Source organism: Marmota marmota, unplaced genomic scaffold (assembly GCF_001458135.2).
Source record: "Marmota marmota marmota unplaced genomic scaffold, marMar, whole genome shotgun sequence".
NCBI lineage: Eukaryota > Metazoa > Chordata > Mammalia > Rodentia > Sciuridae > Marmota > Marmota marmota.
Window position 1 is genome coordinate 9,773,771 of NW_026000164.1, and position 25,105 is coordinate 9,798,875.

Consider the following 25,105-nt stretch of genomic DNA (forward strand, 5'->3'; position numbering starts at 1 on the left):
TAGACTTAAAAATAAGAACCATATGATCATCTCGATAGATGCGGAAAAAGCATTCGACAAAGTACAGCATCCCTTTATGTTCAAAACTCTAGAAAAACTAGGGATAACAGGAACATACCTCAATATTGTAAAAGCAATCTATGCTAAGCCTCAGGCTAGCATCATTCTGAATGGAGAAAAACTGAAGGCATTCCCTCTAAAATCTGGAACAAGACAGGGATGCCCTCTCTCTCCACTTCTGTTCAACATAGTTCTCGAAACACTGGCCAGAGCAATTAGACAGACGAAAGAAATTAAAGGCATCAAAATAGGAAAAGAAGAACTTAAATTATCACTATTTGCAGATGATATGATTCTATACCTAGCAGACCCAAAAGGCTCTACAAAGAAACTATTAGAGCTAATAAATGAATTCAGCAAAGTGGCAGGATATAAAATCAACACGCATAAATCAAAGGCATTCCTGTATATCAGCGACAAATCCTCTGAAATGGAAATGAGGACAACCACTCCATTCACAATATCTTCAAAAAAAATAAAATACTTGGGAATCAACCTAACAAAAGAGGTGAAAGACTTATACAATGAAAACTACAGAACCCTAAAGAGAGAAATAGAAGAAGATCTTAGAAGATGGAAAAATATACCCTGTTCATGGATAGGCAGAACTAACATCATCAAAATGGCGATATTACCAAAAGTTCTCTATAGGTTTAATGCAATGCCAATCAAAATCCCAACGGCATTTCTTGTAGAAATAGAGAAAGCAATCATGAAATTCATATGGAAAAATAAAAGACCCAGAATAGCAAAAACAATGCTAAGCAGGAAGTGTGAATCAGGCGGTATAGCGATACCAGACTTCAAACTATACTACAGAGCAATAGTAACAAAAACAGCATGGTACTGGTACCAAAACAGGCGGGTGGACCAATGGTACAGAATAGAGGACACAGAAACCAATCCACAAAACTACAACTATCTTATATTTGATAAAGGGGCTAAAAGCATGCAATGGAGGAAGGATAGCATCTTCAACAAATGGTGCTGGGAAAACTGGAAATCCATATGCAACAAAATGAAACTGAATCCCTTTCTCTCGCCATGCACAAAAGTTAATTCAAAATGGATCAAGGAGCTTGATATCAAATCAGAGACACGCCGTCTGATAGAAGAAAAAGTTGGCTACGATCTACATACTGTGGGGTCGGGCTCCAAATTCCTCAATAGGACACCCATAGCACAAAAGTTAATAACTAGAATCAACAAATGGGACTTACTCAAACTAAAAAGTTTTTTCTCAGCAAAAGAAACAATAAGAGAGGTAAATAGGGAGCCTACATCCTGGGAACAAATCTTTACTCCTCACACTTCAGATAGAGCCCTAATATCCAGAGTATACAAAGAACTCAAAAAATTAGACAATAAGAGAACAAACAACCCAATCAACAAATGGGCCAAGGACCTGAACAGACACTTCTCAGAGGAGGACATACAATCAATCAACAAGTACATGAAAAAATGCTCACCATCTCTAGCAGTCAGAGAAATGCAAATCAAAACCACCCTAAGATACCATCTCACTCCAGTAAGATTGGCAGCCATTATGAAGTCAAACAACAACAAGTGCTGGCGAGGATGTGGGGAAAAGGGTACACTTGTACATTGCTGGTGGGACTGCAAATTGGTGCAGCCAATTTGGAAAGCAGTATGGAGATTTCTTGGAAAGCTGGGAATGGAGCCACCATTTGACCCAGCTATTCCCCTTCTCGGTCTATTCCCTAAAGACCTAAAAAGAGCATGCTACAGGGACACTGCTACATCGATGTTCATAGCAGCACAATTCACAATAGCAAGACTGTGGAACCAACCTAGATGCCCTTCAATAGACGAATGGATAAAAAAAATGTGGCATTTATACACAATGGAGTATTACTCTGCATTAAAAAATGACAAAATCATAGAATTTGCAGGGAAATGGATGGCATTAGAGCAGATTATGCTAAGTGAAGCTAGCCAATCCCTAAAAAACAAATGCCAAATGTCTTCTTTGATATAAGGAGAGTAACTAAGAACAGAGTAGGGACGAAGAGCAGGAGAAGAAGATTAACATTAAACAGGGATGAGAGGTGGGAGGGAAAGGGAGAGAGAAGGGGAAATTGCATGGAAATGGAAGGAGACCCTCAGGGTTATACAAAAGTACATACAAGAGGAAGTGAGGGGAAAGGGAAAAATAATACAAGGGGGAGAAATGAATGACTGTAGAGGGGGTAGAGATAGAAGAGGGGAGGGGAGGGGGGATAGTAGAGGATAGGAAAGGCAGCAGAACACAACAGACACTAGTATGGCAATATGTGAATCAATGGATGTGTAACTGATGTAATTCTGCAATCTGTATATGGGGTAAAAATGGGAGTTCATAACCCAATTGATTAAAAGTGTGAAATATGATATATCAAGAAATTTGTAATGTTTTGAAAAACCAACAATAAAAAATTAAAAAAAAAAAAGAATCCACTAGGGCTGGACATGAATATTTAAAACTATTTCGTGAGATTCTGGTAAACTCCCAGAGAAGAACCACTAAATACATAAATTTAATGTATGCATTCCCAGATGTCAAAAACTGAAGACTATAGGAAGAATTAAAATTTGATTTTGTACAACTCCCTTCTAAAACCTCTTCTCTGATAATATTAGCATAACTTACATTTGTTTTTCTCCAGCTCTAGGGTTGGGAGGCCAAAATAAAAAGTGCAAGATAACCATACCGGCAGGGTATGGTAGTAATCCTAGAGCCTTGGAGGCCGAGGCAGGAGGATCTTGAGTTCAAAGCCAGCCATTTATTCAAAACATTTTCCTCCAGCGAGTGCTGAAGGTTCCAAATATGGAAAATGGACCCTACATAAGTCACTGTTAAAACTAATATGTTTCAAATATTTCAGAAATAAAATTTGGTGATCTAAATAATAATAAAAAATGCACAGAGGGCTGACTGTATCATTCAGTAGCAAAAATCTTAGGTACCGTGTTGGAACACCTGGGTCTGTAAAGAGTAATAAGTACAGAAACCCAACCTAAAGCTATAAACTGGGTGAATATGTTTGGGGAACATTTGGGCGAGGGCTGGTACACACACCACACACACTTACACACACACATACACACACACACACACATACACACCAACATATACATTAAGTTATAGTAGGAGAAACAGTTGTTAAGGTTAACTTGGAAGAAGATTGTGATGGATCTTAAGCACCCTATTAGTCAAAGAATTCAGACTTCAAGCAGGAAGAAACAAGTTAAGATTGTCATTTGGGAAAGATAATTTTGGAGTCAGTGTAGACAATATTCTGAACCTAAACACTTAGAGAAAAAAAACAACTAGTGTTGGATTAAGGCATATTATTCCTAAAATCAATAATTTGAAAAATTAAGCTCATAAAGTTGCTTCAAAGCAAAGGAAGGGTCTCTAAACTTCAAAAAAAAAAAAAAAACCTCCCAGCATATTTACAAAAACATTACATTTTCAACGATGCGATGATATAAATGTGCACCTCTTTAATACACATATATCCTGCACTTTTAAAATAAAAAATTATAAAGGGAAAGTGAATGATATGGAATACCTGAGGTTTGTAGGAAAAGGAAGTTTTGGAACCAAGTTTCAATCAAAAAATGAAATCGATTCATGGGGGAAAAGAATGGGAAGTTGAGGTTATAGGAAGCTGTACAGAGGATCCCACATCTAGAAAAGAAACTAAGTGAGGCAAGAACTAAACCTGCACATAGGTGGTCAGGCCAAGGCGAACAGGGTGACCAGCTGACCAGTTAGCTCACAAGTGTGTTTCTCCAAGAGATGAGGTTTTCAGTGCTATAACTAAACAACAGCCCTCAGAGGACCAGGGAGGCCAATCTCTTAAGCTACCATGGTGGAAATTCAGAGATTCGGGTGGTTTAAGAATACAGGTACTGTCATGATCTTTCAAATTTATCTGGGTGCAGCCCCAGATCAACATCTTCTTGAGAAAGACCCGAGGGCAATCCAGGCAGAGCGTGATGACCCTATCACCACACACGCATCTCAGCACCTCTGCTCCCCACACTCCACATGCTGCTGCAGCAGCCTCTGGTCCACTGATGGTTGCAGAATTGGATGATTTGAAATATGTTAAAACACAAATTACCACATGAGCAAGAACAAAAAAGTAAAGCGAGTTTGTAAACTGCTTTCTCCTTGAGGGGGATGGTGTTGCCCATCAGAAGTCGCAGTGAACCAGTGTGTAAAGAAGAACACTAGCCCTGTACTCACCTCAAGTGTGTGTTCAGTGCAGGCTCCTGCAAGGGCAGGATGTAGCCCCCACGGACATGAAGGTTAATGTGGTTGAGAGGGGCTTCAAGGTCCTTCCGCACTCCCCTGGCATTAGCGTTTGCACCCTGTGGGATGAGGAAACAGAAGGTGAGGGAGAGGACACATTCTGCCCTGAACAGTGCATCTGGAAGAAGCCTCCTCTACCCCACTGAACGTGCTACCTACTCATCAACTCAGCACCACCTGATGGTAAACTCTGCCTTCCCTCAGCTGCTGTGTAAAGTCCTACTGAGCTGCTTTATGTCTAGGAGGGTCCACTGCCTTTCAGCATGGCTACAGCACATCCCATTTGAGGTCCTAGTGTGGATAACAGGCCACCTTCACCCACAACCTCTTTCTGAGACACAAAGCACAGCTACAGGAGGCTGCACAGCCATTCCTTCACCTCTTGTTGGTTCCTCACACACTGTCCACAATTGCATGTCTGCAACTGTCCCTTCACCAAGTGTCTTCTCAGTTGCCATCTGTCCTCAGTCTCCATTCCCAACCACCTAACCAAAAGTTGGCCTCCAACTTCACAGAAAAGATCAAAGTGAGCTCACATACTTTGTAATTCCTCTTCTTCTACTACATACCTGAGTGCTCATGATTGACATCTTTATCCTTCTCATGTGAGAGTGGATCCCTTGTCTGAACCAATCTTTAGAAATCCCAGCGGACCTTCCACATTTTCTCAACTAGAGCAGGGCTGCACAGTGTTGGCACTACTGACATTTGGGGCCAGATCATTCTTTATTGTGAGGCTCCCCTGTGCTCTTTGATGTTTAGTAGTATCTTCAACTTCTACCTACCAAACCCTAGAAGCCACTTACTTCTACCCCACTGTGACTTTCCAAATGAAGCCACACATTGACAAATGTCCCCTTGGACAAAAAAGCCTAAGGGTGGTTCCATAGAGGTAATCAGAGTGGATATTAAAAACAAATAAAATGATGTATACTTTAAAAGTTTATTTACAAATAGATGAAAGCCAGATTTGGCAGGGGGCAGATTTTACCAATATCTACTGAACAACAAAGAATAGGGTCCAAAACATGTGAACATTAATTAAAGAAGCATTACTTCATTAATCCCAACCAGGGGAAACTCATTTTTAACAAACATTAAAGTGTTCCTTTTCTCTAAGTAGTTTGCCGCATCAAGTTTTATCTTTCCATTTCATTCCTTGTACCTCTCCTTCTTCAGCTGAAGCTGTATTCTACTAAAAATATAGGGTAAAAGAAGTCATTCTAGAAAAATTGTTTCTTAGTTCTCACATTTTGCTTTCTTTAATGTGGTACACATACTTGTTTTAAATGCATTAATGTTCATAAAGCAAACATTAGCCCTTCAACATAGTAAGAATCAGGGGGAAATAAGTCCAGGATGCCAACACCTACAGCTCAGTAGAGTGCTTGGCACCTGTGTAAGGCAGGGGCCAGTAGGAGACTTGTGAGATGCCAGAAGTGCAAAATGTAGGGAAGACCTCACACCCCAGGTCACACCGTGCAAGCTCATTCAGACAAATATAGGCCACACTACACTGGGTACCCAGGGTCCTCCCTGGTTTAACTCTACCCCAGGCCCTGCAGCAGAAAGTCCCAACACACTTAAACAACTGTTAGTGAATAGCACAGTCCACATGCACACTCAGGGCCAAGGCTAAGCTCAACTAAACAAAGTTGGCTGTTCTCTGCCCTGAAATTCCTGGCGGGAAAGCCCACAGCAGAATCCAAGAATGTTGCCACCCAAAGAAAAGACCCACAGGCAATATAGAAGGGAAGACAGGAATGAGTGCTCCACAATACATAGAAGAGAGGACTGCACTTCCATTGCCTCACCCTGTTTTCACACAATCCCACTGCAATCCCTAGGATGAGAGGGGCCAGCACATGTGTTGCTGCCCACCTTCCTCCCGCATTTCTAGTCTCCCACATCGTTCTCCTCAGGAAGTCAGAAGAGGAAGCCTGACATCAGTGTGAGGACACTCCTCAGTCTTCTTCAAGAATCATCTGTTTTCTAAAGGAACCCCCATCATGGAAAACAAATTCAAACACCTTGTTCTTTCATCTGGACTCCAGGACACAGGCCAAACCTACACAACAGCCTTCTTCTCATTCTTCTTTGGTCAATGCCTGTACTCCTACTAGATTTGCAAGTAGAGGCCCAGGTCTGTGGATCCTTAACACACTGCCTCATAGTCATAGTCCACCTACTTAGGTAATTAATACAGAGTAATTTTGTTTCAGCATCTATACTGTAGAAGAAGAAATGTGAAAGAAGACAGAGGGTGAAAGAACTCTCTCTGTATTTAGGGATTTTTCAGTAGGGGAGGATAAAAGTAAAAACTATAGCACAATTTCAAGAACTTACTAGTGTTTCAGAATAGGGAAGAGTGAATGTAGAAGAAAAGGCAATAAATGGCATGAATTCCCACAACAAGATGAGTGAGAAACTGATTTGGTGTTTCTCAATGCTGCTGTGAAAGAGTGGACCTGGCCCATGTGGAGGAGAGAAAACTGAGGCTGCAAGTCTGTAAGCCACTTGTAAGAGACCATACAGCCAACTTGTTGCCTGAGGTCTATCAGAAATAAAATCTTTGTACCTACATGTTGCAAGTTGGAGAAATATTGAGAAAAACTTACTGTGTAGTAATCATACCAGCGGGCTTCAGGGAAATAGGCATTCACATTTCTGGCATTCTAAAATTAAACACAAACAAGCTGTGAGCATGAGGCACTGATCTCAAGACCTATTAAGCAATACAGGCAGAAAAGGGATAGCCAGTTTGTGGTGGCCGATAACCATCTGTCTCAGAGTCCTAAAGATCAATCAGCATTACTGAGGAAATCTTCCATTCTTCAACATTTCAAACACACACACACAAAAAAAAAAAAAAAAAACACAAAAAAAAGTTCACAGTCCCAAAACAAGGGACTTCCACATAAGCCTTAGGGATCTAGGAAGTCAAAAACAAGAATTATATTTGCTCACAAGCTCACGGGAACATCCCTCTAGAAGATAAACACCTAGGGGTAGATGTGGATCAGGAGAACACTCTGGAGGTAGAACAGGTTTGAGGAAGGTGTGATCTCTTGGTGTTTTAATCAGAATCCTAAGCTTCCATGGAGGAAGTGAAGACATGGTCTTGCTGCCTGCAGGACCTTTCACAAAAGCAAGGCAAGGCTGGAAGAGGCAAAGGAAGCCTCACCAGGCTAGTAAGGTTTCTTAGGAAAGCCTGTTTCCGTGGTGACCGTGACTATGATGGATTCTTCACACTGAGGCCCCATCTAACCCTGGACTGCTTATTTAATCAATAAAGTAAAATGATATCTCAATACATCATAAGGCTATCATTTTTTAATTGATTGTCCAATAAACCTGAACTTCTAGGAACTAGCAGGAACTAGAGGAAACTGAGGCCAGAACACCTATGTGCTGCACTTCTGCTCAGAAGGAGAGGAAGACACAAAGGTAGAACAAGCAGCCATGTCCCGGGATCTACACGCACCAGGCTTCTTCTCCTGCCCCTATTCACACACCCTCACACCTGGGATCCACCACACATCTGAGGCCTCCATACTCACAGCCTGCAGGACTGGGCTGACAAGGAAGGCTGGACCCAGCAGGAACTGATCATCTATGTCCCATGTCACCTGGTCTGACACAAACCTGGGAAGGGTAAGAAGATGTCACAGTCAGAGTCCCAGCCCAAGTCTCCAAGGAATAACTCAAGTTCAGAGGCAAGTCTCCCATCCAACTCCATTTTATGTCATCCTGAGTCTTTGTCTAGATTGATTAGGAACATACAGGCTCCAACACTGTACATGTCATGGACCCTCAAATTCACTTCCTCCATGGAAGCTTAATTTTAGATATGTTCTATCATTTAAAAAATCCTCCACTGCATTCACATGGTATGTTATGAATGCAAGGAAGGCCCTCAATGCCTTTTTTTGTGAACTCAACTCATTTTGGTCTCAGTTCACTTAATCAAAGAATTACACAAAGAGGTCTCTAATGCACAAGTTAGAAAGAAATCAGGCTGTGTTGCATCATTTCAAATATTCTTCACTCAATGAATAGTCTTTCATCAAAGACACATGGTGTAAAAAACATGGGTTCCAAGTGTGGTCTCATCTTGGAGAGCTTCTGATAAAAAGAACACATGTCTTGGTTTGGAAGAAATATTTGTTTACATCAACTGCCACCTTATAAAATCTGTTAGTTGCTGGGATCTCAGCTGGACACTTACTCGTGCAGAAGAGGCCGCACCACAGTGCTGCCCTCCGTGTGGGCCTTGAACATCAAGGTGTACAGATATGGCAACAGGGTGTATCGGGTCTCCATCACACTCCTGGAAATATTCACAAAGGCAGCATCCCAGGACACAGGGTCTTGTCTCTAAGGAATAAAAGCAAAGGTGTTGAGAGTCCAACCCAGGGACCCCAGGGGACAAAGGAGGTAAAGGAAAGCTTGATCCAAGTACATCACACACAGATAAGCTAAATGTGATTAAATACACTTAATAGTCTGATAATAGTCAGTGAGGATCTTCCACTAGAGCTCATGGAACTTTGCCAGAAGAAACACTTCAAGTGGTATACTTGGAACAATCCTTCCTACACCTAAAGAATCCTCTGATAATCCTGTGCATTTTGGCAATTGTGAGGAGCTTTGATGGTTTTGAAAATCTCCCAGGAACAAAGATGGTCTGGACTGGGACTCCAAGGTGAAGGCTGCACAGCATGTGAGGCAAAGCACGTGAGGAAGGAGGAAGGTCCTACCCTGGTGCCAATGGTGTTGTGGTTCCTGGAGAAGGGGTAAAAGGCTCCCAGCTGCATCCAGCGAGCACACATCTCATACTCAGCATCTTGAAAGAACCCACAGATATCTGCTCCCGTCTGAAACCAGAGGAAATGAAACCAGCCTGTGGGTGGGTGATTGCTCACGGGGGGTCACTGTCCTCTTAGGGATGAGGAGGAGCAAAGGTCACTTACATAGGAGATGCCAAAGAGGCTGAACTCCATCATGCCTGCAATGAGAACCATGGCTGTTAGGAGAGGCATGTGTGTGCCCCGCCCTCTCCTCCTTCCTTTCCCAAGGACACCAGCTCCCTTCCCTGCAGCAGAGGCCCCTGGGAAGAAGCCACACACCAATGATAGATTTCTTCAGCTGGTCCCATGCGGCAGTGTTGTCTCCCAGCCAGTGTCCTCCCCAGCGGCCAGAGGAGGGGAATGTGGAGCGGGTGATGACGATCCCTCGCTGTCCAGTCACCTCCTGCACAGCTCTGTAGGAGGGGAATGTACAGGTGAATTGAGGACACAGCAAGAAGAATGGATGTAGAGCATCCCCCTCTATAGCTCTTGAGCCAAGTACTTGGTGAGAAAATATGATCTATATATTTGGAGGGAATATTGAAATCTATGCAATGGAAAGGACCCTACTGACTTATGGAACTCCTAGCAGGGGTATATCCTCTTATAATAATGAATTTCACCACATTGTAGATTCACTGGATTAGCCCTCCACACACAAAATCACTAAATCTTGCTATTATTTGTCCTTTGTTTTCTTTATTTGAGAAGAAGCGGGAAAATCACTTTATGGAATATACTTGGAATAATTTGTATTAATCATTCAGTTTTAAAGTGGTACTATGCTAATTCCACAGAAGGTCCATTTACTGTATGAGAATAAAAAAAGAATGCAGATATATATGTGACATTTTCATACACATGGGAGTGATGTCCATCCCTTGACCTCTTGTAACTAATGCTATTACAGAAACAACTATATTGTGTAATACTTACTGATGTGACCCTATGATTGTTCCCAGTTAGGCCTACTAATTTCTCATTGATAAGACTATGACTGATTTTAATCCGTACTCCAAATTTTAATAACAGTGTCTGGCTCTATGTTGAAGGATTGTTTTTTTTTTTTAATATTTAACAATTCCTGTTGGGTTATAATTAAATACTCTTTAACCATTGGAAAGAATTCTGGCAAGAAAACTAGGGAAGCTATGCCCATTACTCCCTTTCCCCCTATAGCCTATGCCAATTCAGAAGGAAGACAATCACTTACTCATATGTGGGTCTGGTCTGGGACCACCCGTACAGGCTATGAACATCATAGTGCCGCACCCGAGAGCCATCTGGAAGGATCTGCTCACTCTCCATGCATAGGGTCTTACTGCTTAGGCCCCGGTCCCTGGACTCCAAATCTGAGGGAAAAGATTTAGGAAGGTGAAAGCAAGCCCTGATTCTTTTAAGACTTTAATCTCTTTAAGGGACTGAACTCTGGAACTAAAGACTAACCTGACCTCAGCATGTTTCCTGGAGGAAGCTGAGATATGGAAAATGACAAGGGCTTTTCAAACACAATCAAATTGGGTTTAAGCTAGACTTTGAATGTAAATTATTTCATTTCATTTTATCATCATTCTAAGAAAAAGATAGGGTTACCTGTCCTACAGTTTAGAGCACTAAGATTTGGAAAACTGAATCATCTGTGGAAGGACACAAGATTCATGGAAAGAATATTTTCTGGAGCCTGGATATATATGCAAGAACACCTCAATCATCCATCGGTTCCACAACACAGAGCTACTTTACCAACTACTTTACCAATTGTGAAATAACTTCCTGTGGATAAACTAATTAATTTCAAAGAGCATTTGGATCTTAAAACACCCCATAGGACTCACGATTGAAGGCCTGCTGTCCAAAGCAGCAGCGTTTTGAGTGGGGTTTTGGGAGATCATAAGGGCTCTAACCATATCAACATGTTAATATATTGATGAATTCAGAGGTGAGCAAGCTATTAGCGGGTAATGAAAAGTGTGGCAGTTGGGTCCGACTTGAGGAAACAGGTTACCAGGGGCATGCCTCTCAATGATAATTATGTTCCAGGTCCCTCCCCTCCCACCCCAAATCCTGGCAACAATGTGGTGAACAGTTTCCTCTATAACCAGGGACTAAAATTCTTTCCTCCTTTAAAAATTTAAAAGATTTAAAAATCTTTCCTCCTTTAAAAATGGTTAGCTTGGGTATGTTCTGACAGACTTGGAAATTGGAATAGATTCAGTGTTCTTTGGACAAATCAAGAATTTTCCCAAGGAATTCAATCACATGCACACACATTGCTGGTAAAGTGCTTCAAATGTTTTAAGTCTCTGGCCTCAATAAATCACAGCAACCCTGAATCTGTTCCCTGAGTGATCAGGGCAAATCTCTGCCTCCTGAGCTCTTGCAATAGTCATCTTTCTTCTAGCCAGAGCTGGTGGAGGAACCCCAGGGTCCTTACGTGGCATGTAGGGAGGACGGTTCAGACTGGCATCACTGCAGCCTGAAGGAACAGCCCCATTGACAAAACTCGATGGTTCATTCATATCCTAGAAATGTCAGACACAGACATCACTTACTTTTAAAGATAGTTACCTTCTGAAAATTTGGAGACAACAAAATATTGAATAAATCATCCAACATCTAATAATCCTTACAGATTGGTGCCATGGGAGATTCACCAAATCCTGGTGAGATTTGGACAGAACGCTCAATTACCTCTATAGAATTATTGTCTAGAGAGGTTAAAAAAAATCTCTCTTAAAGCAATCAAAATTCCAAGGATTTCCACCTCTAACCCTCCAAGTGAGATAGCAGGACTCTGGTAGGGTACTAAGTAACAGGGGAGTCAGGGCTGCTCCACTCGCCACTGGAAGAAATGCTGTCCTAAACCTTTTAATTATTTCTTGGATGATTATCATCATCTTTACTAAGTATCAGTGCTCCATATAGTCTTAAGCAATGATAGATACACACACACACTTACAATCCACATGCCATCAAACTTCAAGCTCTTCTCTGGATTCTGTGGATTGGAATATAGTTCTGCAATTTCCCTCTTCCACCACAAGGCAGTTGAATTACGGAAAAAATCTGGGAAGGCCACATAAGCTCGGTATGCCTATAAAAACAAAATATAATTCATTTCATCCAAACAAATACATTAGAAAATAAACAGGCATCTTCTAAGAACTACATGATACTAAGTACCACTTGATGGTAGACAGTGCTAGTCTGAACAGAGCCTACATATTGTCTAGGTTTACTAGAAATATACTGAGGGTATTGGAGAAAATAAGGATGAATTTCACATATTTGAAAATGACCATAAACTGTTTCCTCTTCATACCATCATAAATGGTATCAAATTAACACCCTGACTCACTGTCCCCTGCTTCAAGATGCCCAGCCTCCAATTTCTACCTGGCCATTTCTTAAGCTCTCCTTGAAGATCCTGCAGGAGGCAGGGAGCAACTGTAGCTGGAAAGGGCAGGTATCATAGGTACTCTACTAGAGGGAAGGCAACGTACTGGTGGCATGGTACTGTTTCATTTCCACTGGGAACATGGGGAAGGGGAGAGATTACATTTCATGACATTAGACTGGCATGCATGAGTGTTTTCTATGGCTTCAGAACCACATGTGCATTGCAGTCGTGTGTAACATACTATGGGAGAACTTAAGGAGGACGCTTTAATAAATCTCTTCTTCTTCGCTCAAACAGGAAGAGCGATGTCTTCATCTGAGCATGAAAAGTGGATCCAAGGAATCACTTCGGAACTAGACTTTAAACTTTGCAGAAGAAGTGACCTTGTCTTATATTCTTCTGATTGATTTCTAGATTCTCAACAATACACACCTTAGAACCTACCATAAAAATAAGAAAATAATAATAAATTTTCTGGGCTCAAATACCTCACAGCAGCAAATATCAGTGAATGTCTATGTACTCCATGTTGTTGCTTAGGGCACATCATAGACTTTGGTGTGTCTCAAAACAATTCCTGCCTCTTTGTATATTATAGGTATCAAAGAGATCAGTAATGCTGGTGTTGAGGTAGAGTGAATGACACAAAGACTTGATGTAGGGGCACTCCAGCTCTCATACACAATACAACACAGGCAAGTAGAAACTCATGTTTCTAGGTAAAAGACAAAAAAGGAACACCAAAAAATATGGAAATTGATTGGCATGCACAGATCTGGCTCACAGGGATTGAAAGGAGTTCCAGCTATGGCCATGTCAGAAACCATGACAGGGGAGGGGTGTGGGTATTAGAGAAAATGGCCAAGATCAGTTGTTCCTGGCTGAGAATTGCATCCTATGTGGGATATAAGGGCAGTTATGCCAAGCAGAGTTCAATAACCTAACTACATGCTGCTGGAATGATCCTTGCCCATACACTAAATATTCTCTGCCATTCTCGAATTTAATCCTTGTATTGCTTCTGTTCTCACTTTCCCTGATCTTCAAACAGAGATGTGCACATATGTAGGAATGGCCCAAGATGGCTTAACACAGTTCACTGCATACTACCCTAACTCAATTCCCAGAATTACTGAATCACACATGCAAGTTTTGACTCAGAAATCTACTATTCCATGGGTTTTCGGCCATTTGTTTGCTTGTTTGTTTGCTTTCCTATTTGTATCATTTGCCCTCAGCAATGCCAGACCTGGACATGACTAATCCCAACATAGCCAGCCTCATCATGGAGGTCTCATATAAATTTTATACTTGTTCAGTCTCCTGACAGAGCTATCTAATGAAGTGTTTCTCATCAAAGGCACAATTGGCACTTGGGGCAAGAGAATTATTTGTAAAGAATACCCTGCTATCAGAGTTATGTGCACCTATAGTCACTGCTCACTAAATGTCACATGGTGCTCCCATAGCACTGTGATAACCCACACTGACACACAGACTTCTGAATCCCCTCGATACCATAGTTAGAATGGCCTAATGGCTGACTAGCTATAGAATTCATAAGGTAATAACCAATCCTATAACTTATGAAAGCACACATCTACCAATGTAAACATCTAGAGACAGGGAATACATGTCTCATAATGTCTCTGCCATGATCAGTTGTTTGTCCACATGAAGTACTTGAATGGCCAAACTTCAAGTGACCCTCTATAAAAGTCAACTAGGTTTTCTCCCTTGAATTGTTACTAAAAACATACCCAGATACATGATTAGATGAATGAACAGACAGGTTGATCAATTCATTTATAGATAATAGATATGAAGAGTAGGAAAAAAAAATTAAATTGAGTCTGAATCGTTCTTTCTAATCTTCACACTTTACCCAAGTTCAGGTTCTATTTCTTCTACTGCATCTACCTCCACCATGTACAGATGCACAGTCCAATATCCAAGCAGGTTGGGGTCCCAGGTTGGGGTCTATCATTTTGCATCTAGAGGACTTTTGCTACCTACCACCGGGGTCCTGAAGGTCAGATACCAGCACCAGGTAACCCTACACCACTGGATCACAGCATTGTCTGTTATTACTGCTGTGTGAAGGTATCCATTCCTGAGGCCTTGCTCATAAAAAATATGATGGTTCTATCTAAACGTAGATCTTTCTCTCTAGGAACAACCAATTGCTAGTCTTAAAAAGGCATGAATATTTGGCCCTAGTCCTGCCAGTCTCATCCTTGGGAAGCGGAGTCTTTCTCCTATACATCCATCCACTGGCTAGAATCTTATATTGCCTGGAAAAAGATCCCAAAAGGGTCTTTGTCCAGAAATGCTAAGTGGCTAACACCATAATTCACAGTTGCTGTGCTCTGTTCCCAGAGTGCTGATATTTCTGCGATTTAATCCATGATCTTGATAGAGTTTTGAGACACTAAAGCTCATACTTCTTTGCTAACCACACAGAATCTTGCTTCATTTTTCCTTCAACCCTTGAAGATGCCCTGGGGAAGCAGGCCTTTTCTTTGACTTCCCAACTCCTCTGTGGAGGTTCATAGACTTCACATTCCCTACTACAGTGCCTGGCCAGAAAGAATAATTATTGTGGAATAAGGGATAAATACGGTAAGGATGTCCAGAAGAGTAACTCTCCACATGAGTTCCCACCCTACCCTGAGGGCCCTGTTCCAGGTAGCACACAATTGATGATAAACAGGCTGAGGGAGGTGGTACACAGCTTGACCTCACAATCAGGCTGAAGGCTCCCGGGACAAGTATGAAACTGTGTAGGTGTTCAAGCAACAAATGCTTCTGAAGCTGAAAGGAAACTAGGTCGGAATCATAGGACACCTTGATCCATTACAAGCAAGAAGCTACTACAAAGATGGGACAAACTTTCCATTAAATGCTAGAAACCAAGAGGTAAAAGTCAGAGGAGAGATCCTAGGCAAGATGGAGGTGGGGGTCAAGATTATAAGTGTGAAGAGGAAGAAGACCATCCATGAAAAAAAAAAAAAGATGTGCAGAGGGAAAATCCCAATCACTAAGAAAAAAGTTGGAGATTCTATTTACAAGGGATACCCAAGGCAATGACAATCGCAAGAAGTATACTAATTCTAAAAACAGAGAGCTCATCTTCAGGTTTCATGGAATGGAGAGTCCATGGCCCTTTGAAATATGACATGCCTGGACTGGAAATGAACATTGTGTGACCAAAGCCATGTAATGTAATAATTTTAACTCTTTGAGTAAGAAATCCCACAGATAGCAATACCTACTCTCCCCAACCTGGAAGAATACCGTATGTAAAGGCATCAGCATACACTGACACCCAGGATGTATTTCTTAAGTAGGGCATGTACAGTATAGTGGGTATAGCTGCCCAACTAACACAAAGAGCCTTTTACCTCCACTTGACTGTCCCAGTCTAGAGAGCTGTTAACAACAATATCAGGGTAATCAGGCCACACCTGCAGAGAGAAAAATATTTAACAGCAATGCACTTGGCAATTTACCTAAGTAGGATTTCCTAAGACTGTCAACCACAGCCCTAGAGGGTAATAATACTTTTGATTATCATGTAGGGTTTATCAATATAAAAGTGAAATCCACAAAGTCCTCAATATATCAATAAATACTAATTAAGAAATAGAAACTAATGACTTCAGTATCCACAAGAAAAGGGTAAAACACACACAAACACACAAAATATGGCCCTCTCCCACGATGGAGACTAGTAGTCACCACTTAGATCATACCTTTCCCCAGACAATGCCTCCACCATTTGGATATTTGATGAAGACATCATCCTCCACTCCCCGAGTAAAGGCAGGATAGGGCTGTGTCTCATTGCCAGAAATGGCTGGGTCCTGCAAGCAAAGCTCAAGTTAGTAGGCAAAACTAAGAGAGAGATTGGGACAGAAGAAAAGAACTTCATTGGGAGGTCCCTAGCTTCCATCTGCCCTCTAGAGTTTCTCGGAGCCCCTGGAAATATACTCTTCTTATTATACTTGGATTTCTCTGTTCTTCAGATAGATAGAGGGACAAGAAAAGTGGTTCTCCACCAAAGCCCAGTCCTTCTCTCAACACACTCCATCCACACAGGCACAAAAGGACTCACCAGGATGAGGATGACCCGCATCCCATCAGCCCTCATGCGATTGATCAGGGCTGGAAACCCAGCAAACTTGGGGCTGAGGGTAAAGTCCAGCTGGCGCTCCATGTAGTCAATGTCTGAGTACTGCACATCCTGGGGGAGGAACAAGAAAACAGTGGCTGCTCGTGCTGAAAGTCCAGCTCCCAGAGGAGAAACACTCCCACTCCTGATGGTGAATTCAAATGGCTTCCTTTTACCCTTGCAAATCCCTGATCCATCATTTCTTCTTTATGGATCCTTAGAAATCATTTAATTTTTCAAGTTTTCACTCATAGAAAAAAATATCCTACTCAGTCAAAACTAGGATAATGATTCCTGTCAGAAAGGATTGTTGTCAGGATAAATAAAATCACCAGATGAAATATTGTTTTGTCAACAGCCACATAGGAATGATTGCAGGGGCTGGACGTACTATCAGTGGTTCATGTTCATAAAAAGTAATGATAACAATTCACTCCTAATAAAATAATAAAATAAGGAATTATAAATATACTACAAACAAGCCAAAGAAAAACTTGTAATTGCTTTAAACTCTATAATCATGGGGTTAATCACACACAGTTTTTTCATTAAAATGGCATATATCAAGTGATGTCCTCTCCATTCATGGAACAATTGTATACCACAGGAAAGGAAGTCCAATAAAATTAAATATGAAATTGGTCCACAGGATAAGCTGATACTATTGCACAGCTCTTGCCTAAAGGGAAGCACAGACTTGTATCCAAGTATATTTCTTCTAGAAATCTACCCCAGGATCCCTACGTTCAGACATTGATTAATTTAGGGCTGATGGCACATTATACTGTAGCACTCATAAGTGCTACATACACAATGATCTGAGAATGAGGTAAGTTTTTCAATTAAAGCAAACTATTGTTGAGGGAGATTTTATTCTTATGGAACCATAGACTTTCAGAATAAATGTCTTCAAGTCATGTAAAAGCAATTCAAGGAAGCACGCTACAGCAGAAAATGTCCTGGAGTCTGCTCTACCTCCTTTGATAGTCACAAGTGCCATAACATGTACCTTGGCTCCCCTCTGTATAACTGTGCTCAGATGAGGCTCAGTGTGGCATCATGTTAAAAAGCACTTTATATCTTTGCAAAACCTCAAAAAAAACCCAATAAGTATATCCAAACACAGAGATGCCTGGGTTAGCTACAAATCACAGAGCCAGTGCACCATGACTTAGACATACATAAGGGATCTGGGCAGCCACCATCTCTTCATACAAGCTGGCGATCTCAGAGTCATTCTCATATCCATAGCGACACAGCTGGAAACCCAGAGACCAATAAGGTACCATCACAGGCCGTCCAATCACCTAGAAAATGGACAGAGCAGAGCAGATTAGTCTTAAATATATATATATATATTTGTATTTACTTTTGCCAGTAGTCTTTGTTTCTTCATGTTGATTTCTCATAGGGCAGGTCTGCTAACAATGGATTTTTTTAGTTTTTTTTTCTAATTTGTTCTTTTTAGTTTTACCCAACAATAGAGTATATTTTGACATATTTATACAAACATGAAGTATACCTATAAATAGGTTCCCAATCTTGTGTTTGTACATGATGTGGAGATTCACTGTGGCACATTTATATATGTACATAGGAAAATTAAGTCAGATTCATTCTACTTCATTTTAGTCTTTATAAGAGCAGACACATTAAAAGTATACACAAAATAATAAGAATATACTATTCTAAGCTAGAATATCAACAAATTAAAAGTGAAAGAGAACCTTAGCAGATGCAAAACCACTGGGACACCTTGAGAAAGCTTGCTAGAAAGGAGATCCTTCTCCTAGAATACTGGAAAAATCTAAATTTGCTCTCTTTCCTAGAAGTACCTAGGATATTGCTGAGAAGAATAGAACCCATGGGGGAAATGCCTTGTTTTGCACAAAGGCTCCATGTCCTGCTGATTCTGTGACCTTGTTCAAATTTAAGTAAACATTTTAGGTTTTCAGTTTCTTTACTTGTAACTTGAAGATAATACTAGTGTTTGTCTCATAACATTTTTATGAGACTGAATGAGTTAATAAATGTAAAGTGCTCTAATATGTAGTAAGTAATAGGTAAGAGCTTGTAGTATTATATTAAAGTTTTTCTACCCAACAACTGCCACTGTCACCACCATTCCACATCAACATCAACCCATCACCACCAACATAACCATCAGGCCTCAAATTATCACCATCATCACATCATTACCACCACATTCACCACCACCACCTTCACCTCTCCATCATGACTACCACTTAACCATCACCACCAAAACTATCCCCACCACCATTACCACTCACCTCAACCGTGACCATTACACTCATTACCTTCACTGCCATATCACTGCACTGGCATAACCACTACCACCACCATCATAACCACTACCAATATCACCACCTACAATACCACCATCAATGTCACATCAAGAGATCTACCATCACCCACACTACCACAATTACCATCACCATTCCCTTCATCAGCCTTTCACCATTCCCATAAACATGATTACCATCACAGTCCCCATACCATCTTGTCCACCATCACAAGAGCTGTACCCACAACCTCTTTTTCAACTACCAACATTGCAATCCTTTATCTCTTTATCAATCCACCAGCATCTCCAACTACCACTTTACTCAGCATGCCACTTTTACCATGTCTACTCCTGCTACCCTGAAATTATTAGGTTATGAATATAAGAAGTATTGGAAAGTTTTCGTTTGTCCTGAATCTGTAACATGCCTGTCTCTGAGATACAACAACAATTCCAGTAATCACATAGTGTTATACTAATGAATACAGGTTTTAAAATATTTAGGATGTGCTGTACAAATATATGATTACCAAATGAACTCCCTCCTACCTCAGTGTACTGCTGGGTGACAAGCTCTGGAGTTGGCCCCAAGAACATATAAAAGTCCAGAATTCCCCCTGTGGTGCGGTATGTGAGGGCAGGCGTGGGCTGGAATGTCACATCTGAAAAGATAAGAAAGTGACAAATGACAACCAAGCTGGAAACCTTCAGGGTGAGGAATTACCTCTGAAATCTATATGTTTTATCTCTTGCCTTATAGAGTATTAAGAGAAGGTATTCTGTACTCTTACCCACCCAGTATTGTAGAAGTTCACTAAAAGACTACGGGGTTCCAGGGTCCCATCTCTGCATGTTTTCCTTTGGTATATCTTATTACTTTATGATGTTTTCTTATTATGTTGTTTTAAAATTGTTATACTGACTTGATCAGTTAAGACTCACAAAAAGTTTGAAAATTAATGCTAAGAGTTTCCAAGTATACGTCACCCAGCTTCCCCCAATGACAATGCTCACATAACCATTATAGGCTATAGAAGCAGAAAACTGACATTAAGAAAATATTAACTCGGGCATGGAGCCTATTCAGATTTCACCAGATTTTACACACATTTCATTTTCCCAGACTCCTGGTTTTTCTCCTGATCCCTATATTCAAAATATTTTCTTCCCATATTCATAGTCACCAAATGAGTTCTCTGACTCATAGCTTAATAATTAATTTAAATAATGTATCTGGTTATCACCAACTGACCTTCAGAATATACGGGATTCAATTAGGATTGATATCCTTCTTAGGTGAGTGTAGCCAAAGCAAAAATTGGATTTAAACTTGTCCCATGCTACTGGACCAAAATTAACATAAAAAGAAACTGCCACACTTGAGATACTACTTTTGACATCAGGATGCTCATAGGTCAAATAAATTCTACAGTTACACAAGATAATTGATTTGAATACAAACTAAGAGGAGCCCTGGCACCATCCTACCCATGGCATTGCTGTTCAGCAGGAGAACTCCATGGGCACTGCCATCCTCCTCTAGTCCCATGTAGTAGGGGTGGACGCCATAGGAATTCTTCTTGTACTGAGAGTCACAGGGGAGAAATGGAAGAAGGTTAGAAGTCATTGTGCCTGAGAATGTAACTCAAGAAAAATTTGTTCACTAAATGATCTGATCTTTTCTCTGAAATGAGTTAAATAAATAAGAAACACACATGAAAAATGACCCCAAAAGAATAAAAAAAAAAATCTAAGTTGAGTCTGGTTTCATGAAGCACAAGGTGACCATGATATGGCAAGAAAGAGGCAGAGTACTGATCCATCGTACTGTCTGCTTACCCCGGGGGGTTCATCTCTGGAAAACATGCCCCACGTGTGCCAGTTCAAGTCTCTCCTGAAGGCGGTGTGCTCATTTTCCCCAAAGCCATAGATGTACTTGGAGGGCAGGCAGGTGGAGATGCGGAGGAACATGTCATTGAAGGTGAAGCCAAGGAGCTGAGAGTCCCAACTGCAACACACACACAAAAGGGTACATTCAGAAAAGAAAATCACCTTGCCTATTGCCTTCCAAATGTTGGTTTTCTTTTTCTTTAATTAATTTTTATTTTTAATTTGTTCTAACTTATAATACATGATAGTAGAATGCATTTTGACACATTGTACACAATAGAGCACAACTTCTCCTTCCTCTGGCTGTACATGGTGCAGAACGCACTGGCAGTGTAATCATACATGTATATAGGATAAAAATGTCCGTCTCACTCTACTGTTCTGCCCATCCTCACACCCAATCCCCTCCCCTCACTCACCTCTGCACAATCCAAAGTTCCTTCATTCGTCCCTACCTCCCTGCATTATGGATCAGCATCCGATTATTAGAGAAAACATTCGGCCTTTGGTTTTGGGGGTTGGCTTATTTCACTAAAACTCTGACTTTTCAAGGACATTGGAAACTTTGATTCTGCCACAACCGAGAATCCATTCATCTCCTAACTCAACACAAAGTCTGTCTGATAAATCACAGATATCCTTGCAGTAACCCCAGCAGTGGCCCTTCATATTCTTGTTCCTTCTTACACACCCTTCTTTCAGTTCTCCTACCAAGAAACCAAATTCAGTCATGTCTTACCATCTCACCTGCTACCACTCCATACAACTTCCTGCAGGTATCCAGAATGATATGTTTAAGAGTATATTGTGTCATTTCACCACACTGTTTAGGCCCTTCAGTGTCTTCTCATGAAAACACCCTATGAAGCCTTCCAGACTACATCTGATCCAACCCACCTAACATCCCAGTTTCATCTGGTACCACTCACTTCCTTTCTTACTACTGTGGACTGGTTTATTCCCTTCACTATTCAAGTTACCTCCTGTTTCATCGTTCCTGCTCTTCCTATTCCCTCCATGAGAAACATTCTTTTCCTTCTCTCAGAGATCCATATGGGAGGTTCTTTCTTCTCTTCTATGTCTTTTTCTCAAATGTCAATTCCTTAAGGAGAACTAACTTGATGGTATCAAAAGCAATAGCCTCATTATAACTCTTGATTATCCTGCACATTTTCCTACAGACAGTTTTCACTGTCTCAACTTCCTTTTAATGTTGTCAGATAAATTATTTTCATTGTAATTAGGCCAGATAATTCATCTATCTATAAACACAATATCTAAAACAGTAGCTACCAAACAATTCCCATAAGAACAGAGCTGAAGGAAATAATTTATGTATGGATCTTGAAAAATGGCAATGTGACGTTTAGAGCCAGGTATCTCCAAGGACACTGGACCTGGAAAGGAATAGACAGGTACCCAACAACTGCAAATCAAAAGAGGAACCACTTACATTACAGTGCCTGTACTCTTCCGGCGAATTTCAATCCCAAATGGATTCTCCTTAATGAGGACATCATAGAGTCGATTCTCGGAGGTGCTGGATGGAGCCCTGGGAATGTTCAGGGGGACTGGGACTTCATACCGACTACTGTTGGGATCATAAATCTAGGCCAGAGGAAATCAATTTTAGGTAAGGATACAGATAGGAGGAATGAGCTTTGGTATTCTATTATACAGAGGGTGATAACAATATTGTATCATGTAATTCAAAATGACTAGAGGAAAGGATACTCAATGTTCTCATCACACACAAATGATAGATGTTTGATTGATGTATGACCTGCTCATTCTGAATTGATGAATTTACAGAATGCATATATGGATCACATATCACAATTAACACCATAAATGTGTAAAATAATTATCTGTTAAATATAATTTAGGCAAGAATTCTACTCCTAAAATCCACCCCCTTAGCAGAACCATGACATCTTGGACAATATGTCTGGATGTTATCCTTCATGACTTCTTTAAGTTCAAGATAACTGAGATTGACTTAACACATAAAAGAATAGTGTCAGATTTAAAATTTGCTCTGAGTCTGTCATATTCATTTTTAAGGCTTCCATTACACTCTCTGGTTCCTTTGACATTGGCATCTACTTGAAAATTATTCCAAAATCAGAGCTATATTTAAAAATGATTTCTGAATTATTTTTGTGTGTGACTATCTAAGGGGATGTGATTTCCTGAAAGTTTTTCAGAATTGTTTCCTCCCAAATACAGGAACTCTTTTTTTTGTTTTTTTTTAAGTTGTTAATGGGTACAATACCTTTATTTTATTCACTTATTTTTATGTGGTGCTGAGGATTGAACACAGTGCCCTACATGCTAGGCAAGCACTCTACCACTGAGCCACAACCCCAGCCCCCAGGAACTCTTTTTGATATAAATAAACAGACAATTGCAGAAATGATATACAAATTGATGCAGTGAGTGCCTAGGATAAATATATCCTAGTATAATATCATATTAGACACAAGAAATGACCTGAATATTGTAAGGTTATTGTTTTGGGAAATTTCCATTCTAATGGGAAATAATTGGAAAACCTAGAAGAAATCGATACATTTTTAGACACTTATGATCTGCCAAAATTGAATCAAGACATAGAAAACTTATACAGACCAATAACTAGTAATGGGATAGAAGCAGTAATAAGATGCCTTCAAAGAAAAGCCTAGTAACAGATGGATTGTCAGCTAAATTCTACCTGACTTTAAAGACCCAATCTCAATGCTCTTCAAATTATACCATGAAATAAAAAGGGATGAAATACTTGCAATGTCATTCTATGATGCCATTCTCATACTCAACAAAAACCAGGTAAGGACATATCAAGGAAAGAAAACTACGATCCCAATATCACTTGGGTACAAAAATGCTTAAGAAAATATTATTAGCCAAATATATTCAACAACATCTTCAGAAAATTGTACATCTTGACCAAATTAGTTTAATCTCAGAGATACAAGGATGGTTTACATACACAAATCAATAAATGTGGTATATCACATAAATAGAATTAAGGACAAAAATCACTAGGTCATCAAAACAGATGCAGAGAAAACCTTTGACAAAATACAGCATCCATTAATGATTTAAAAAAAAAACACTGAAGAAACTAGGCAAGGCATGTATTTACCATATGACCCATCTATAAAACTACCTTGGTAATTATCCTGAAGAATCAATGTTATCATACTTTAATCTTATAGTGAATCATATACATGCACATGTAAAAAAAAAACAACACAATTCACAATAGCCAAAATATGGAACCAGACTACATGGCCATCAATGGATGAATGGATAAAGAAAATATGGTATATATACACAATGGACTTTACTCAGTCATAAAGAAAAATGAAATTACGTCATTTTCATGAAAATGGATGAAACATGAGAACATTGTGTTAAGTTAAATAAGTCAAACTCAGAAGAGCAAGGGTAGTATGTTTTCTCTCATATATGGAAGCTAGAACGGAAAAAGGACTAGAAAGTTATAACAGAGTCTCATGAAAATCACAAGGCAATAAGTAGAATGGAGAAAAAAGGTTGAGGGGTAGGAGGAAGGGAGGGAAGGAGAAATTCTGGAGAGTGATATTGATCAAATTTATTGTTATATTGTGTGCATGTACAAATATGTGACAAATACACCCACCATTATGTACAACTGTAATGAACCAACAAAATATGTAGGACAATAAAGCAACAACAAACACAAAACACAGAGTATTAAAATGAACTCAAAAAGATGCAAATATGTTGGGCAGAGTTACTGCATGGTTGAGAGGTGGGGTAGGCACAACTAAAGCCTAGAACACGAGCAAGTTTATTTATTTTGACCCATTATGTACCTTCTACAGGCTAATACTATGGTGAGGACACAAACAAAAAGAGCATCTCCCAGTGACTTGGGATGCTGAGACAGGATGAACACAAATTCAAAACCAGCCTCAGCAAAAAAGCAAGGAACTAAGCAACTCGGTGAGTCCATGTCTCTAAATAAAATACAAAATAGGGCTGGGGATGTGGCTTAGTGGTTGTGTGCCCCTGAGTCCAATCTCTGATAACAAAAAAAAAAAAAAAAAAAAAA

General features: G+C 40.2%; 1 protein-coding gene across 2 annotated transcripts in view; it reads right to left on the reverse strand.

Moving 5' to 3' along the window:
• Mgam (maltase-glucoamylase) overlaps positions 1-25,105 on the reverse strand; it is a 151,870-nt gene that overhangs the window by 64,215 nt on the left and 62,550 nt on the right. The window contains exons 27-45 of one of the 2 annotated variants that reach the window (XM_048786803.1): positions 22,457-22,611; positions 20,953-21,121; positions 20,602-20,698; positions 19,663-19,775; positions 17,990-18,115; positions 16,752-16,880; positions 16,390-16,500; positions 16,039-16,101; positions 12,194-12,328; positions 11,669-11,756; positions 10,448-10,586; positions 9,514-9,647; positions 9,358-9,392; positions 9,145-9,261; positions 8,613-8,761; positions 7,945-8,029; positions 7,003-7,059; positions 4,319-4,443; positions 1,161-1,165 (exon numbers count right to left, since the gene is read on the reverse strand). In XM_048786803.1, the coding sequence (XP_048642760.1) occupies positions 1,161-1,165; positions 4,319-4,443; positions 7,003-7,059; positions 7,945-8,029; positions 8,613-8,761; positions 9,145-9,261; positions 9,358-9,392; positions 9,514-9,647; positions 10,448-10,586; positions 11,669-11,756; positions 12,194-12,328; positions 16,039-16,101; positions 16,390-16,500; positions 16,752-16,880; positions 17,990-18,115; positions 19,663-19,775; positions 20,602-20,698; positions 20,953-21,121; positions 22,457-22,611 (2,032 nt within the window). The remainder of the gene's footprint in view (positions 1-1,160; positions 1,166-4,318; positions 4,444-7,002; positions 7,060-7,944; positions 8,030-8,612; positions 8,762-9,144; positions 9,262-9,357; positions 9,393-9,513; positions 9,648-10,447; positions 10,587-11,668; positions 11,757-12,193; positions 12,329-16,038; positions 16,102-16,389; positions 16,501-16,751; positions 16,881-17,989; positions 18,116-19,662; positions 19,776-20,601; positions 20,699-20,952; positions 21,122-22,456; positions 22,612-25,105) is intronic. The other variant, XM_048786802.1, reaches the window with a different exon arrangement.